The sequence below is a fragment of the Leptonychotes weddellii genome, chromosome 13 (genome assembly GCF_054177405.1).
Source record: "Leptonychotes weddellii isolate Sample4059 chromosome 13, ASM5417740v2, whole genome shotgun sequence".
Lineage (NCBI taxonomy): Eukaryota > Metazoa > Chordata > Mammalia > Carnivora > Phocidae > Leptonychotes > Leptonychotes weddellii.
The window spans coordinates 57,423,376-57,440,175 of record NC_138381.1 but is presented as its reverse complement, the minus strand read 5'-3'; the positions used below and the strand labels follow the sequence as shown (position 1 = coordinate 57,440,175).

The following is a 16,800-nucleotide window of genomic DNA, read 5'->3' as shown; positions in this document are numbered from 1 at the left end:
GTGGCCTGCTTCAGCTGCACGTCTGGGCAGTGGTCCTCCGTCTGCCCGCTCCCCGCCGGGCACGGTGAGCCTGGCATTGCTGTGCTGGACACCAGGATCTACGTGCTGGGGGGCCGCTCGCACAACCGCGGCAGCCGCACGGGCTACGTGCACATCTACGACGTGGAGAAGGACTGCTGGGAGGAGGGGCCGCAGCTAGACAACTCCATCTCAGGCCTGGCAGCCTGCGTGCTCACCCTGCCCCGCTCCTTGCTCCTCGAGCCGCCTCGTGGGACCCCCGACCGCAGCCAGGCCGACCAGGACTTCGCCTCCGAGGTGATGAGTGTGTCTGATTGGGAGGAGTTTGACAACTCGAGCGAGGACTAGGGCTCCGGCACCCGGTGTCAGAAGGGGAGGTGGCAGGAGCTCTGAGGGCAGTGGGGCCCCCAGACGGCCCCCCTCCTGCTGGCACCGCCTGCTTGCCAGCTCCTGCCACCCATCCTTCCCGGCCGCCTGCCCGCCAGCCTACAGCGGCTGCTTGGGGGGCTCTGCAGATCCGTGGCTGTGATCACCCTACAGCGGGGATGCTTGTGGAGGGCTCTGGTTCTCTGGAGGAGTTTACCGGGCCCACTCCTCCTCGGTTTGGACGGGGCATGGTGACACCAGCTGTCGTGGACTCCCCGGTGCCTAGTTCTCCTCCCTGCTGGGCTGAGAGGGCACCCTTCTCCAAAGGGACCTGGGGACTGGCCCCATGGGTGAGGGGGCCGAGGCACACTGCGCCCCCTTCCGTGGGCAGGGAGAGGGTGGAGCGAGCCCGTCGCCTGCCCAGCATCCAGAGGCTTGAGCTATTGCAAGCTCCCAAGGCCCGGAAAAGGAATAGAGATACATAGAGTTGCCCGAGACTGGTTCTAGTAATAAAAGATCCCCTACAGCTGGGCTTTTCTGACCCCATGTTGTTGATAAATGAAATAAATCATCTTACAAAAGGTGTGGATTGTTTTCCTGGGGCCGCAGCCTCACCATCCGTCCACAGCCCGTGCAAGGCTGTCGTCTGTGGGTGCCTGTGGCCTTCCGGGCTCAGAGCTGCTGAGTGGCAGTGGCAGGCCAGGCGCCCTCATCCGAGGGAAAAGCACAGTACACCCCCAGCTAGCAAGGCTGTTACTGGGGGACCTGGAAACCCGCCCTGGTCTGCCGAGAGGCGGTCACCTGGCCTGCTGGAGCACCTTCTCCGGTGAGGTGCTCTTCTCTGAACCTCAGTCCAGCTCGGTGAGCCCCATGCCTGGGGAGGGAGACCCAGTCACCAAAGGCTCCCCCCTGCTTGCTGGATCTGAGTGTGGCAGGGGTGGGAAGGGGCGCTGCCTTCCCTAGAGGGTCACCAGCTGAGTTCTTAGCACATCGTCTCAAGGGTCATGCTGGTGCAGCGGGTGGCAACCTCTCGGGGCCACCTGCAAGTGGGCTGGGCTTCCAGCACCTACCTTGCTTCTGCACAGCTGAGCTTCCACCTGAACACCCCTCCTCCTGCCGCAGCTGCTGCTCTTGCAAAGCCCCAAGGGCAGGGAGCAACCTGCAGATGATCTGTGACTTCCCAAGTCTCCTGGGCAGAGCATGAGGACAACTGGGTCTTCTTTCTGTACCCCAGTGCCTTGTCCAGAGCCTGTGGCCACTGGCACTCTGTCGTGGATGGAGGAGGGCAACGGGGCAGTGTGTGCTGCTTGATGGGAGGAAGGGGGTAGGGTCCAGATACCCTGAAGACTTCGGGCTCTGGTGTGAGGCCAGTGCGAGTTGCTTCCTGCCCCTAGGGCCAGTGTATGATCTTCCTATCTGTCTCTTGGGGCTCGCATACCCCTGCAAAAATATGTCCCCACTCCCTAACCCCAACGTGACATCATGCACTTCTAGCTCCGGTGGCAATCCCAGTGTTGACGCTAGTGGGTCACTTCCAGTGGGACAGGGTGGCCACGTTCTTCAGTGTCCTCTCCCCTGCTCAGGGGTTCACAGTAGGGAGCCAGCATTTCCTGTCTCCGCCACTACCTTGCGGGCCAGGGCCGCAGTTCTTGCAGATCCCAGAGTTCCTGAGAAGGAGGAGCACCAGAGATGTCCATCCCCCTCCAGTGTGTCCCAGCCTTGCTGGAGTCATCCCTCCCACTCCCCCTCAGAGCCTTCAGGGTGCGGCCACAGCTTTGTTAGAGAGCTCTGCTCTGCCGGCCGGGGGGGTGGTGGTGGTGGAGAAGAGGGTTTGTGAGGCCCTGTGGAGCAGGGGGTGGGGTAGACTCGGGTCCTGAAAGGAGTCCCGCCACTGTCCAGCTTGGAGGCCTTCATGGCTTCCCCTCTCAGCACCTGTCCCGGGACCTAGGCAGCCTGGCAGGCTCTCAGAGAGGCCCTGCATCATGCCTTCACTCAGCTCGGTGCTCATCCCTTTCCGCTGAAACCTCAGTGAAACCTTATTTATTTATTTATTTCCGCCTGCAAAATCCTCACCCTCTCAAGTACCCCCGGGAAGCCATCCTGGCTGGAACCAGTCGGCCCAGGCTCCAGACCCCCATGGGGTGTCTGTGTGGTTGTTAGTCATCTGTGGGTGCCCGTGAACCCATAGCTTCCTCATCATGGTATTCACCTGGCACCAGGCCAGCCATACGGACAGTCATTCATTCTCACTTCTCAGTCTCCTGATCGGCATGTGACGGTGGCTGGGACAGACATGGGCCCTGTGTTCAACCCTGAACTTGCCATCAACTGGGGGTGGCTATGATGGGACACATGGAGGACTACTGTGGGTCTTGAGTGAGATGAGGCCGGGGACAGTCCTGTGAGTGTGGTGGGCAGCCAGATGTCATTAGAAAGACGGCTCTGGGTGATACGCTGATGGGGTAGGTAGAGATTTGAGACACTCGTGAGGTCCTGGTGTTGGCATGGAGTGGGGGCATCATCCAGCTGGTGCCCTTCACAGAGGAGGGGATTTGGGGGTGGCAAGCCAGGAAGGGAAAGAAGGTAAGGGAGTTTGAGGTGCCTGTCCATGAACTCAGGCCAGCTGGGGTGAATGCCCGAAGCCCTGGGGTGTGTGCTTCTAAAGCCGGGACCTCTGTTGGCCCCTCTTGCTGGCAGTCTACGGGGGCCTTTTGGGAGGGGCCCCAGGCACTGGGAGGGCACCGCTGAGGTCAGGGCCGTGCCCAGGCGGAGCTGCCCACAAGTTTACTTGTCCCCAAGAAGTGTTTGCATTTGTGATCTCAGGGGTGCAACTCCCCCTTCCAGTCCGCCCAGCTGTTGCCTGCCTCTGGCCTCCCTCCTGCACCAGCATGGCTGAGGGAGGGCCTTAACCTTCGAAGTTCCCTATTCTGCTCCTTCCCTCCACCAGCCTGCCCTGGATAGGCCTCTGGCCCAGCCAGCCTGGTGATGTCCACAGCCTTGGGCCTTTCAGTGGCTGTTATCCCAAGCCCCTCCTTCAGCCCCCCTTCCACTCTGACCACCTCCACTTGACTGAGGAAGGGCACCACCTCTCCCTCCTCCTCAGGGAGCCTGTATGCAGCCTGTTCACCAAGAGAAGGCAGGTGCCCTCTCCCTGCACAGGTCTTCCCACCAACTCCCAAGTCTGCCAAAGACAAGCTCATCTTTGCTGGGACCTGGATGCCCCCCTTTGTTTTCCATGCCCAGGCCTGCCCACCTTTCCCCCTCTCCATGGTCTCTGGGATTGGGTCTGTGTCCCAGAGCATGGGCAACTCCTCTGCTTCCAAGGCCCAGAGCTCCTCTTCCTCCCTGTCCCCTGTTCCTCTCTCCACATTGCTCCCCTCCCCCACGGCCCCTGCTCTGCTCTATGCTCTCACCCCACTCTTCCTAATGCAGGAGCCCCCAAGCCTCCACCTTCTGAACTTTCACCTCTGGTGATCCAACAGCCTTCTTAAGTAGAATTTCTCTCCCAAACTCCCCCTTCACCACTGGAGGAGGACTGCAGGGTCTCTCAGTCCTGGAGTACTCCTGCCTCCTCCCTCTGCCTTTGCCCCCACCTGCATTTCCCTCCACACTCTATCAGAGCCCACTGCTGGGCCATTCTACCTTCCGCGGAGACACCCTTTGCCCAGGGCTCAGGTGCAGACCGAGTCGACCCATAGGCCTCAAGCATCCTGTTCGGGTGTCCTCTGCAGGCTTTGCACCGAAGTGAGCCTGAGGAGCCAACATCGCAGCCCAGCTCTACAAGGGCTTCGCGGGGGGGAGCGGAGGCCGGCTTGCGGCCTTGATCTGGGCCGTCTTCGGGCCTCCCTCCCCCGGCCGGTTCCGAGGCGCAGCGGGCCGGGGGAGATGTGAGGCGTCGCGTTCTCGACCCTCACCCCCTTTCCCTCCCCGGGCCTGGCCGCGCACTGAGCGCGCAGGGGTGACTTCTCTGGTGGGTGCCTGGAGAGGGAGGGGAAAGGCTCGGGGACTGGGGATTCCTTGGGAGGGGCCCCCCTCCCGCCCGGGCCCCGCCCTCTCCCAACGCTCCGCGGGCCTCCTCCAAGTTCGCCCCCAAGTTTGCGAGCGGCCGCGTGGGGGCGGGGGCCGCGCGGAGGGGCGGTGGCGCGGCCGGAGGGTGGGGTCTGGCGCGCGGGGCGGGCGCTGCCGCCTGGCCGGCCGCGGCTGGCCCGGGATCAGGGAGCCGATGTGGAATTTCCTGCCCGGCCCGGCGCCCCTCCTGCCGCCCCCCGCCCGGCTGCGCACTCCGCTTCCGGCCGCTCTCGCTGCGGCCGCACCCGCGCCCGCCCCGCGCCTGCCCCGCGCCGCATGGAGGGCGCAGGGCCCCGGGGGGCCGGGCCGGCGCGGCGCCGGGGAGCCGGGGGGCCGCCGTCGCCGCTGCTGCCGCTGCTGCTGCTCCTGCTGCTCTGGCTGCTGCCCGGCCCCGCGGCGCCCCAGGAGCTGAACCCGCGCGGCCGCAACGTGTGCCGCGCGCCCGGGTAGGAGCCCGGCCTGGCTGGGGGAGGGGGCCGCGGGGGACGCTCGGGGCCGAGGGGAGGGGGCGTCCGGGACCTTCCTAAGCTAACCGCTCTAGTCCTTTCCGCCGCCCTCGCCGACGCCGACTCCTCTCCAGGCCGAGCCTGGGCGCCGGGCCACGACGGTGCATCCGAGGTTACCCCAGACGCGAAGTCAGTCGAGGGGAGAACGAAGTGCAGTGGGCGTCCCGAGGGGTGACATACCGTGTCTGAGATTTCAGACCGAGAAAAAGGAACGCTTGGGCTGGGTTGCGAAGGCGTAGGGTGAAGTCGGGGAAGGGCATTCCAAGCCGATGGAAGGGCATTTGCAAAGGCCCCGGGCACCAGTGTGGCTCGAGCCGGGAGGGAGGGTGAGGGTCGAGTGGAGATGGAGCGGCGCTCCTGAGAGGTGGGAGCCGGCGAACCTTGAGGCTGGCGCGACTCAGAAGGAGGGATTTGTGTCTTAGAAGTTGGCGCGGGTGGGAAGAGGGTGGTGATGGAGGTGGGCACTGAGGAGCCTGCGCTCCAAGTGGACCAGAAGCAGGATTCGAAAGGACAATGACGTGCACCGGGGTCCGACGGATATGGAACTCCCGGGTGGGGATACTAGGTGCTCGGAGGGGCCGCGCAGACGTGGGACTCCACGAGGTGCCGGCTGGGGAAGCCAGCGTGGGACAGGCAGTGGGCAGGCCTGGCCGGAGAGCGGCGGGCCGAAGACCTTTCGCGGAGGAAAAGGAGCGTAGGACAGGACGCTAGGAGTGGGCGCAGGGTTCGGAGGACTTGGTCGGCCGGTCAGGGGCCATAGCGAGGTCAAGGGCATCTCCACCCGGGGCCAAGGAGCCGGCGTGTGGGGGTGCCTTGGCTCAAGCCGGGGCGGTTGGGGGGGGTGCACCGGGCGGGCGGGAAGCTGGAGAGGCGGCCACGGGGCCCCAGGCTGCGTCCCGTCGGGGCTCCCTGAGCCGTAGGGCCCTGGGAGGCCGCGTCCGGGGGCTTGGCGGTCGCCGCAGACAAGGGGCTGCGAGGGGGCCGCGCGGGGTTTCCGAGCTCGGATCCCGAGGCGCGCAGACCCCTCCCCACTGCGAGCCCCGCCTCCGGGGCGGGGGCCGGCCTGGCCCGCCATCTGCTTCACATCGACGCCGCCGCCGCCTCCCGGGCCTCCCTGGCCCCAGGAATGCAGTGGCAGTGGCGGGCGGGGCCGTGCCTGGAGAGGGGGAGGGCGCGATCGCTGCCGGCCCTGTCTCTCCGCCTCAGCCCTCCTTCCCCGATGGGGCTCCGTGCTGGGGGCTCCGGTGGCAGGCTCGAGCTGTCGGGAGCCTGAACCTTTTCGCTCCCGCGTCCCGTTGCCCGGGCACCTCCCCACGAGGCGGCCTGTTTCAGTAGCCCAGACACCGGGTTTGGGTTTCCGGTCCTGGTGCCACTTCTCCCCACCTGTGCGGACCAGGACAAATCGCTTAACCTCTCTGGGCGTGTCTCTGCCTCTGTCAAATGGGGTTGTTGGTGGTACCCCCCTCATGGAGTGGAGAAGGGATGATTGCGATTATATGTGGGGTTGGTTTATGGGAAGGACTGCCACCTCTGGCCACTGCCCACCCAGGGTCTGGGCCATCTCTTTCATTACCGGTCCAAGGCTTCCACCGGGGGTTCTTTTTCCCCAGAGGTAGGAGAACCGGAAGAGGGGAGCATACACAGCCAGTAAAATCCCGTGCACCTACTGTGTGTGCCAGGCCTGTGGTTGGTGCAGCGATACAGCGGCTGAGACAAATACCACTGTCCCGGCAGTGGAAGAGACTTACAACAAGTCATCTGACATCTAGCAAGTGCTGGGGAGGAGGTGTTCAGTTGGGGAGTGCTGTGTCCTTTAGGGTGATCTGGAGACACCCACTGAGGGATGATGAGTGGGCAGAGATCTGCAGGAGAGAAGGTGGAGCCCTCTGGTGTCTGGGGGCAAGGCTCTAAGTGCCAGGGGCTTCTGGAAGCACAGAAAGGAGCCATGGGGGCTGGGCAGAGCCTGGGAGGGGGATGGTGGAGGAGAGGCCAAAGAATGAGAGTGGGCAGGCCACAGCGGGTCTGCCCACTGCTCTGAGGACCTGGGCTTTTTCCTTGAGGGCCATGGGAACACCCAGGGGCATTGCACAGAGGAGGGTTGGGATCTGACCAGGTTTGGCTGCCAAGTGGCAGATGAACTTGGCTCAGGAGGTTAAAAGGAGGAACCAGCTAGGAAGTCAGGAGAAACCAGGGGGAGTGAGGGTGGCTCTCACAAGGCTGGGGCAGAGGAGGAAGTGGCTCATCCCCTCCTAGATCCAGTTTGGAAGGTAGAGCGGCGTATTTCTCCATGAATCGGGTGTGTGCTGTCTCAGTCATCGCAGAGCCGATGCCTCTGGAGTTTCGGGCTCCCAGCCTAGAAGGACTGCACTACCTGAGATGGGGAAGGCTTTGTTTGGGGGCGGCTCGGCATTCAGTCTGGGGAGGTGGGCCCCACTGGAGGGCTCTGAGCATTTTCAGCACCTCAGCTGGATGGGCCCCAGGGAGCTTCCTGAGGGAGTGGACAGAGGAGAGGAGATGACAGAGCCAAGGAGGGGGGCAGAAACCAGAGGAGGGGTATGGGGGGGCAGGAGGAGAGCAGGGAAGTATAGGATCCCAAGTGGTATGGTAGGCAGCCTCCAGGCTGGATTGGAGAGAGAATGTGGACTTGGGCACAGTGAGTGAGCAGTTCTCCCAGGCTGCTTTGCTGCATTGGCATGGGCAGGTTCAAGATCACACGGTTTGAATCATGGCCGTTTTGTTTGCAATGACAGTGATCTCTAGAGGGGGCAGCCCGAGGCAAGGCCCGCTTGCTAAGGGGCCTGGCCCAGCCTGTGGCCTGGCTCCCTAGGGTCTCACTAACTTAGAGCTCAGGTATGGGAACTATCCCCTGCACCAGGCCATTTTTCTCCTCATCTCACTTTTGTAAGCTCTGGAGAGGGTGGGCTTGCCCCCCCTCCCCCCAGCCCCGAGCCTGGCCTCGTCTGTCAGCCCTCCCAGAAGGAAAGGCAGCTGACCCACAGTCTCATCCTCACGGTCCTGCTGAACCCACGTGCACTCCATCCTGCCAGGGGTAGCTCTGCTGGGTGGGGCCGAGGTGCCAGCCATGCTGGGGGTGGGAGGCAGGACCAGGGGAACTCAGGGGCTTCCTGGAACCTGCACAGCATGGGCTGGAGAGCAGTCTAGGGCCTTGGCTGAGCTCTGAGTTCTTGCCAAACGCTTGACATCTTGGTTTTCTTAATACTCCCTCCGGACCCTTGGGCCCCATTCTACAAATAAGGAGTCTGACAGTCAGGTGAAGTTCTGTGCCCAAAGTCACACAGGCATCAAATCCAGCTTCGTGTGGCCCTAAAACCAGACTCCCAACCACAGCCAGGGCAGGGCAGAAAGTGGTCAGGGCTTCCAGGGCCATCCCAGCTGGCCATCCGGCAAGGCCGCCTATAGGAGGGCCACCTGCAGAGACTGTCCACCCAGAGACCTGGGTTCCGAACTGGCAGAAAGGGCAGGAGGGTGATAGGCTGGCGGATTTGGCTCTGCCTGCAGGTGGGCACCTGTGAGTCGTGTGGCCGGGCTGGGTAGCTGGAAACAATGGTGGGGGCCAAGCCTGCTTTGTGTTCTCGGGCCTGATTTCCTGTTTCATTTGTAGAAAAGAAGCTGGGTCCACCCCTTGCAGTTCGGGATTTTTATGGTTCCTGTTCCCAAATCTCCTCATCTTTGGCCTGAAGGAGAATCAAACCCTTTGGGTGGGGTGGGGGCCCATCCAGGGTGTGGTGATGCTCTCTGCTGGGGAATGGCTGGGGGGGCATTTTGAGGGGCATGATATGGGCACCTGCAGTTTTTCCCTTCCCAGCCAGTTCTACCCACCAGGGTCTCAGGCCTCTTTCCAACTTCCTTCCAACACCACATCCTGGTTCTGGATGAGACCCTTCTGAAGGAGTATACTCCTTTTTCTCTGAAGTATGAATGGCTGCTCTGTGCCTTTAAGATCTGGGCGAAGTTCTAGGCCTGATGGGACCCAAGAACCTGCAGCCTGAGTGTCTCTTCCTTCTCAGGCTCCTTTGCTCCCCAAATGTGGGCACACCCCATCTCAAGCCCCAAGCGCTCTCTCCGGTGGTATGCATCACTCTGGCAGGGCCTGCAGACTTTTGGGCCCAGGGTTGGGTAGGCTGCACTACCCTGAAATGCAACAGTCATAACGTATTTACCTCCTACTGAGGTCACACCGTGTACCTTGTAAAACCAAATAAAATTAAAACAAGATCTTTAAAACACATAAATAGATGCTCTAGTATCTCCTCCCTCCATCCCAAGTCTTGCCCTGGTGCTCTGGACCCCTCACGTGTTGCGTTACTTGCTGTCGTGGAGGACTCCCCCGGGTACGCCCTGCCCCTCCACTGAGTGGACACCTCTGTCAGAGGCTGCACATCTGCCACCTGGGTATCCAGGTGAGCCCATCTGGCCCCACCAGTCCCTGCTGTCCAGGTCATGTCACATCAAGATCCTGACACCCATCTGGCCGGACCCCCGCCGCCGCCAGCGATGCCACTTGAAGCAGGTCCCGGAGACTCAAGGACCTCTCACCAGCTCCTTCTGGGACCCCTGGGGTTCTTTCCTCAGGCCTAGGTGGGGAGGGGTGGTGTCACAGAGGAGTTAGGTGGGATGCAGGGCGGGGAGGGAAGACCCCTCATGGAGGGGACTGACAAGTTCTTGGGGGTTAGATCCCTTGGTGGTCTGCCCTCTGCTGCCTCCCAGTGTCTGCTCCAGGGCTGGGGTCTGTGTCTTATTTGCTGGCAGTCTTCCGAACTTCCCTCAGTACCTGGCATGCGGCAGGGCCTCCATAAGCAGCTCCTGTGGGCAGGGTGGAGGTCGCTGGCGAGCCCTAGCAAGGACGGGGCTTGGGGCTCAGGCTCAGGAGCCATTTCTCTGCCTGCAGCTCCCAGGAGCCCACGTGTTGCGCCGGCTGGAGGCAGCAGGGCGACGAGTGTGGGGTCGGTGAGTGGGGCAGCCTGGGGACCTGGGCAGGGGGGCAGGGACACGGAGAGGAGGGGATAGTGCGGGGGCCGGCCAGGCGGCAGCTCAGGCCCCTCTCCTCCGCAGCGGTGTGCGAAGGCAACTCCACGTGCTCGGAGAACGAAGTGTGCGTGCGGCCGGGCGAGTGCCGCTGCCGCCATGGCTACTTCGGTGCCAACTGCGACACGAGTGAGCGAGGATCCGGGTGGGCGCTGGGCAGTGGGGCAGGGCCCATGACCGGGGAGGGGTCTGATCGGGAGACGGGATCCGGCATGGGGGACGGTCCCCAAAGGCGGAGGGCGGGACGCGGGGAGGTTCTGGCTGGATCCGGGGTCCATCGCGAGCACCCTGGCCTGACACCCTCTCTGCCCGCCCCTGCAGAGTGCCCGCGCCAGTTCTGGGGCCCCGACTGCAAAGAGCTGTGTATCTGCCACCCGCATGGCCAGTGCGAAGACGTGACGGGCCAGTGTACGTGTCACGCGCGGCGCTGGGGCGCACGCTGCGAGCATGCGTGCCAGTGCCAGCATGGCGTGTGCCATCCGCGGAGCGGCGCGTGTCGCTGCGAGCCTGGCTGGTGGGGCGCGCAGTGCGCCAGCGCGTGCTACTGCAGCGCCACGTCGCGCTGCGACCCACAGACGGGCGCGTGCCTGTGCCAGGCAGGCTGGTGGGGCCGCAGCTGCAACAATCAGTGCGCCTGCAACACGTCGCCGTGCGAGCAACAGAGCGGCCGCTGCCAGTGTCGCGAGCGCACGTTTGGCGCGCGCTGCGAGCGCTACTGCCAGTGCTTTCGCGGCCGCTGCCACCCTGTGGACGGCACGTGCGCCTGCGAGCCGGGCTACCGGGGCAAGTACTGCCGGGAGCCGTGCCCTGCCGGCTTCTACGGCCTGGGCTGCCGCCGCCGGTAAGCGCGGGGCCCCTGACCTGGGAGGAGGGGCGGGGGGGGGCGGAGCACCGAAGGGGACGGCGTGGGGCGGGGCGGGTGAGGCGGCTCTGGGCCCCGCCTAGCCTCCCGCCCTTCCCCAGATGCGGCCAGTGCAAAGGCCAGCAGCCTTGCACGGTGGCCGAGGGCCGCTGCCTGACTTGCGAGCCCGGCTGGAACGGCACCAAGTGCGACCAGCCGTGCGCCACCGGCTTCTATGGCGAGGGCTGCGGCCACCGCTGCCCGCCCTGCCGCGACGGGCATGCCTGCAACCACGTCACTGGCAAGTGCACGCGCTGCAACGCGGGCTGGATCGGCGACCGGTGAGCAAGCAGCCCATGACCGAATGTGTCCCAGGCACGCAGCCCCCTAGCCCCGCCAGTCTCCGAATGCTCTCCGCGGAGGGCACTATGGGCTTCGGTTTCGTTTGCTCGCATTTCCGCTGACTCCCTCTCCCCCGCGTTCCGAGGTGCGAGACCAAGTGCAGCAATGGCACTTACGGCGAGGACTGTGCATTTGTGTGCGCCGACTGCGGCAGCGGCCACTGCGACTTCCAGTCGGGGCGTTGCCTGTGCAGCCCCGGCGTCCACGGGCCCCAGTGAGTGCCGGAGACCCAGAGGGGGTTAGGGGATACGTACATGTCACAGGGATCCAGCCAGACCCCAGGTGCTGCTAATAGTGGCCGAATAGATGAGACCCAGGCTCGGCCCTTCTGCCTAGGTCCTCTTACCGCAGCTAGGGAGTGCTGTCAGGCTCTTTGGGGGGAGGGGGGGCAGTTTCCTGCCGTGGTGTGGAGCCGGCGCTCAGAGCGGGATCTGGCAACCAGTTCCGCCTGTGGTCAGTGGGCTTCTGAGGACTACAGGGTTGAGGTGACCCCGAGCTAGTGCAGAGAGAGCAGAGAACTCCACTTACAGCCATGAGTGGTCTGGCAGCCCCTCTTCTCACCCACCCAAGAGTCAGCCCCAGAAGTGGACACTGAGGCCGAGCGACCACAGGCCCTGTCCCCCAGATCCCATCCCGCTGTTTGTGCAACACATTCATTTCCGAAACACTCATCATCCAGTGTATGCCCGGCGGTGGTGGTGGGCATCAAACCCTAGAGCATGGAGATAGAGAACCCGCCTCCGGGACCGCGGCTAGCTGGCGGCAGGGGTGAGGGCGAGGGGCATCACGGAGGGCTGCTGTGGCCCTCCCTGACCCCGTGCCCCCGCAGCTGTAACCTGACGTGCCCGCCTGGGCTCCACGGCGTGGACTGCGCCCAGGCCTGCAGCTGCCACGAGGACTCGTGCGACCCGGTCACTGGTGCCTGCCGCCTGGGTGAGTCGTTGAGGGGGCAGCCTGTTGAGGGGGATGCCAGGGGTGCCGGCACCCGCGCTGACCCCGGTGCCTTCCCACAGAGACCAACCAGCGCAAGGGCGTGATGGGCGCGGGTGCGTTGCTTGCGCTGCTCCTCGGCCTGCTGCTCTCGCTGCTCGGCTGCTGCTGCGCCTGCCGCGGCAAGGACCCGACGCGCCGGTGAGGCCCGACGCCGGCCGGCTCTCCAGGGCTCAGGCCGCACCCTGTCGGTAGCGCCGCGCGCCCTACCCCGGCCCCCGGGACCCGGGCCCCGCCCCGGGGTGTGGCACTGCCTATCTTTAGCTCAGGCCCCGCCCTTCCTGAGTCAGGGCTCCCGCCGAGATCCAACTGTCCCATCCAGGCCCCGCCCCTTTACTCAGGCCCCGCCCCCGCAGGGAGCTCACGCTCGGGAGGAAGAAGGCGCCGCAGCGATTGTGCGGTCGCTTCAGCCGCATCAGCATGAAGCTGCCCCGGATCCCGCTCCGCAGGCAGAAGCTGCCCAAGGTCGTAGGTAAGGATATCGGCACGGGGTCTCTGGGGGAACACCTCCCGATGCAGGACATATGGGGCCTTGAGTGTTGATGTGGGTGGGCTGGGGAGGGACGCAAAGAGGGGCTTCTGATACCGGCGAGCCCGGGGAGGAAGGCAGGAGTCCTAGGTGTGCAGGCCGGTGTGGGAGGTTTGGGCCCTGTTTCGGTGAGTGGGAGTGATTGCATCTGCAGTGTGTAGACATCGCAGTGGGCAGGACCCCTACGATCTGTAGGAGTGCACTGTAAGTCCTGGTGGGTAGCTGCAGGTGAACGCGGGCTGGCGGGGGTGGGGCACGGGTGGGGGTGGTAGGTCGGACCTGTGCATGGAAACCCTGCTACAAGGAGCGCCCCACACCCGCCTGAAGTGCTCTGGGTCCTTTCTGGAAGGTGGGCAGGCTGGTTCCATGGCTCCCCCACCCTAGTCAGGACTGCAGTTGGGAGGGAGGTGTTTCTGTCTGTCTGTCTGCACTGAGCCACACCAGGAGTGGACTCTCCCTCTTTGCCACTTGTTTCTGAAGATGAAGGGGAGGGGGAGACTCCTCTCCTGGGAGGTAAAGATGGAAACAGCTGGGACTCCTGGGTGGTTCAGTCAGTTAAGCGTCTGTCTTCCACTCAGGTCATGATCCTGGGGTCCTGGGATCATTGGGCTCTCTGCTCAGCGGGGAGCCTGCTTCTCCCTCTGCCTCTGCCTGCTGCTCTCCCTGCCTGTAATCGCTCTCTGTCAAATAAACAAACAAACAAACAAATAAATAAAATCTTTAAAAAAAAAGATGGAAACAGCTGAGAAAACCCCTTGGCCCACTCAGCAGAGGTGGCTCGGGGTCCTTGGGTCCCACAAGGCAGGGTCTGAACATGGCTTGGAGGCCCTGATGGCCTGTCCCAGCCAGGGGTTCTCTCTGGCCCTCTTTTTCCAACACTTCAGCCCATCCTTGTTCAGCTTCCTGGCTGCACACACTAGCCTTGCATCTTTGACCACGTTGTTCCTTCTCTCTTTTTACCAGCTCACCTCTACCCATTCTCCTGTCCTGGTCTAGTGTCACTCTGCCTGTTGAATTGCCTGTTCTATCCACAGTCTTAGGGTAGGGCTGGTCTTGGTTACTCCACCATTTGTTGCAAGAGGGCTAGTGAGGGCACAGGCCAGGGGAGGGTGGGGGCCCCTGGCAGCTGTGCCTCCCTCCTTCCCCAGTGGCCCATCACGACCTGGATAACACACTCAACTGTAGCTTCCTGGAGCCACCGTCGGGGTTGGAGCAGCCCTCGCCATCATGGTCCTCCCGGGCCTCCTTCTCCTCCTTTGACACCACTGATGAGGGTCCTGTGTACTGCGTACCCCACGAGGGTGAGTAGGGCTCTGCTTGGGCCTCCCTCCAGGCAAATGAAATGTTCCAGCTGAAAAGATCTCCGGGCTCCTCGGGACAGACAGCATGGGGAGGGAGGGTGTGGTGATGCTCTTAACTGGGGGTTGGACACAGAGCTGAGGCTACGGAGTGGGGTGCTGTGCTGCTCAGCGCTGGACTGGGGTAGGATCTGGGGAGGTGGGTGGGCTCTCTGGTCTCTAGCCACAGCCCAGATTCACTTACTGGGGAGGCCATTCATAGAGAAGGTTCTGGGCCTGGGTAGGAAATGGCAGAGGAGATAGGAGCCGATGGCCTACAGGGTATGGGGCACACTTTTGCCTAAAGTTTTGGCCCACAGACATCTGGAAGGAGCCTCACTGGCTGGTTTTCTGGCCTTGGCCTCTCTCGTGCCCTGGCTATCTCCCTGGGTGACCTTGGGGAGGTGACTAACCTCTCTGAGCCTTAGAAGCCTTATCTCTTAATGAGGAATAATGAATCCCCTTGGAGGTGTTCCAAGGTCATATTTGATGATGTGGCGCCCCAGGTTGGGGATGTGGTGGGGGAGGGGTGCAAGGCCAGGCCAAGGTTGGGGCTTGAGCCCCAGGAATGTTGCCCCTCACTCCCCAGCACTCGGCAGCACAACCTGGGGGCTCAGAACTAAGTTTGTGGTTGGTGTTGTGATTTCTCCAGGCGTGTCTAGATGCCAGGGCAACTGAGCATCACCTGGGGCGGGGAAGAGGAGGAGGAAGGTGAGGGTTTTGCCTGAAGGCTGGACGGCCGAGCTCCCTGTGGAGGCCGTGACCGTCAGCTCTTCTTCCCTTGTCAGAGACCGCAACCGAGAGCCGGGACGCAGAGCCCCCCACCGCCCCTACCGAGGCGCTGGCGTCATCCCCCCCACCGGTGACCACGCCGGCGTCCACAGAGGAGGCGACGCCCCTCCCCGCGTCCTCTGACAGCGAGCGGTCGGCGTCTAGCGTGGAGGGGCCCGGCGGGGCGCTGTATGCGCGCGTGGCCCGGCGCGAGGCCCGGCCGGCCCGGGCCCGGGGCGAGGCTGGGGGCCTGTCGCTTTCGCCATCTCCCGAGCGCAGGAAGCCGCCTCCACCCGACCCTGCCACCAAGCCCAAGGTGTCCTGGATCCACGGCAAGCACGGTGCCGCTGCCGCTGCCGGTGCGCCCTCACCGCCACTCTCGGGACCTGAGGCCGCGCCCAGTCCCAGCAAGAGGAAACGGACGCCCAGCGACACGTCGGCGCGCCCGGATGAGCCCGGCAGCCCCCGCGCCCGCGACCCGACGCCTCGGCCCCCGGGGCTGGCGGAGGAGGGGCCAGCCTTCGCCGCCCCCTCGCCGCCTAGGGCTCGGGCGCGGGGTCGCGGCCCCGGCCTCTCGGAGCCCATGGACGCTGGCGGTCCCCCGCGCAGCGCGCCCGCGGCCGCCTCCATGCTGGCCGCGGAGCTGCGCGACAAGACTCGCAGCCTGGGCCGCGCCGAAGGGGCTCCGGGCGCGCAGGGCCCGCGAGAGAAGCCGGCGCCGCCGCAGAAGGCCAAGCGCTCGGTGCTGCCCGCCTCGCCGGCCCGCGCGTCCCCTGCGCCAGAGGCCCCGGGGCCCGAGAAGGTGGCGGCCGGCGCGCCCGCGCCTGACACCCCCCGGAAGAAGACCCCCATCCAGAAGCCGCCGCGCAAGAAGAGCCGGGAAGCGGCGGGCGAGCTGGGCAGGGCGGGCGCGCCCACCCTGTAGCAGGCGGTGGCCCGGCCGTGCCCGCAGGTTCCCCAGGCTTAGCAGCGCTGCTTGCCACCCCGCATTCCGCGCCCGCCCGACGTGCCCCGCGGCGGCCAGGCCACGGCGGCCTCCCGGGACCTCGGCCCGGAGCAGCCGGGCGGGAGGCTGCGTCTCATTGGCTCAGGCTCCGGCGGGCGGGAAGACCCCATTCCATTGGTCGAGGCCTGACAGGCGCTTAGCAGGCGACTCCCTTCCCATTGGCCGAGGGCTCCGACCAGCCAGGGTCTCAAAGGCCGAGAGACCACCTCTTACTGGCCCAGAGTGCACTGGGCTGGGGTACCCTCTCATTGGTTGAGGCCAGAAGCACTTAAGTCTCGCCTGCCTCTCATTGGCCAGGGCCTGGCGCCTCTGGCTAGAGGCTTCTTTCCTTGACGGTAGCCGAAGGCTACTTCCACTGGCCAGGCCGAGGGCATCTGGTTGACTGGAGCCTGGGGAGGAGGGCTGGTCTCTGCTCCTCAGGGGGTTCAGCGTCCCCTGGGCCCGGCCTGTCCCCCTTCCTTACTTCCCCTCCCTGCGCCCCCAGCCCCAGCCTCCCTAGCCCTGGCCCCTCAGCTGTCGAGCTGGTTTTGATGGCCCCCCACCCCCACCCCACATGCCGCGGGAATCCGAGGGGCGACTCCAGTGGTCCGAGGAGATGTATTTATAGGCCCCCGGCAGGGCTGCTCCCACCCCATCCGGGTGCCCCAGGATGGGCTCCTCCCGGCAGGGGCTTGGCCAAAGCTTTCTTAATAAAGTGCCTTTTTTTTCTCCTGTGCTTTGCTTGCTTCCTATCTGCGGTTCCTCGGGCAAGGATCTTCCCTCAAAGAATTCGTGTGACCTCTTCCAGCCAGCACGCATGCGCAAGATTCCTCTACCTAAGCGGAGCCTGGAAGCCCAGGTGTGGGTTTCTTGGGACCAAGTTGGAAGTGGGTGGTGTCCATCGGCCCATCATTTATTTATCAAGTTTATTGGGCACCCAC

At 64.2% G+C, this 16,800-nt stretch overlaps 2 protein-coding genes across 7 annotated transcripts in view; both read left to right on the top strand.

The window, feature by feature from the left end:
- Positions 1 to 965, top strand: part of KLHL22 (kelch like family member 22) — a 36,207-nt gene extending 35,242 nt beyond the window's left edge. For all 3 annotated transcript variants that reach the window (XM_081801655.1, XM_081801654.1, XM_081801656.1), the window contains one exon: positions 1 to 965. In XM_081801655.1, coding sequence (XP_081657781.1) covers positions 1 to 366 — 366 coding nt within the window. In that variant the 3' untranslated portion in view covers positions 367 to 965.
- Positions 966 to 4,669: 3,704 nt separating this feature from the next.
- Positions 4,670 to 16,591, top strand: SCARF2 (scavenger receptor class F member 2). Of its 4 annotated transcripts, none has more exons than XM_081801635.1 (12): positions 4,670 to 4,898; positions 9,246 to 9,557; positions 9,868 to 9,926; positions 10,032 to 10,133; positions 10,326 to 10,845; positions 10,968 to 11,186; positions 11,333 to 11,461; positions 12,077 to 12,180; positions 12,261 to 12,378; positions 12,579 to 12,709; positions 13,915 to 14,067; positions 14,892 to 16,591. In XM_081801635.1, the coding sequence occupies exons 1-12, from the start codon at positions 4,729 to 4,731 to the stop codon at positions 15,797 to 15,799; spliced, it is 2,925 nt and encodes a 974-aa protein (XP_081657761.1). In that variant the 5' UTR covers positions 4,670 to 4,728; the 3' UTR covers positions 15,800 to 16,591. The 4 variants fall into 4 exon arrangements, with proteins under 4 accessions (XP_081657761.1, XP_081657762.1, XP_081657763.1 ...); XM_081801636.1 differs by having other exon boundaries at positions 4,671 to 4,898; positions 12,594 to 12,709; XM_081801637.1 differs by lacking the exon at positions 9,246 to 9,557 and having other exon boundaries at positions 4,673 to 4,898.
- The last annotated feature ends 209 nt before the right edge of the window (positions 16,592 to 16,800 follow it).

What these genes read in the sequence shown, in the direction of transcription:
- SCARF2 (XM_081801635.1), top strand. Translation starts at nt 4,729, where the DNA reads ATGGAGGGCGCAGGGCCCCGGGGGGCCGGGCCGGCGCGGCGCCGGGGA. An exon ending in GGTTCTTTCCTCAGGCCTAG is followed by an intron (nt 9,558 to 9,867) that starts GTGGGGAGGGGT and finishes CTCTGCCTGCAG; the next exon opens with CTCCCAGGAGCCCACGTGTT. An exon ending in GTACTGCGTACCCCACGAGG is followed by an intron (nt 14,068 to 14,891) that starts GTGAGTAGGGCT and finishes TTCCCTTGTCAG; the next exon opens with AGACCGCAACCGAGAGCCGG.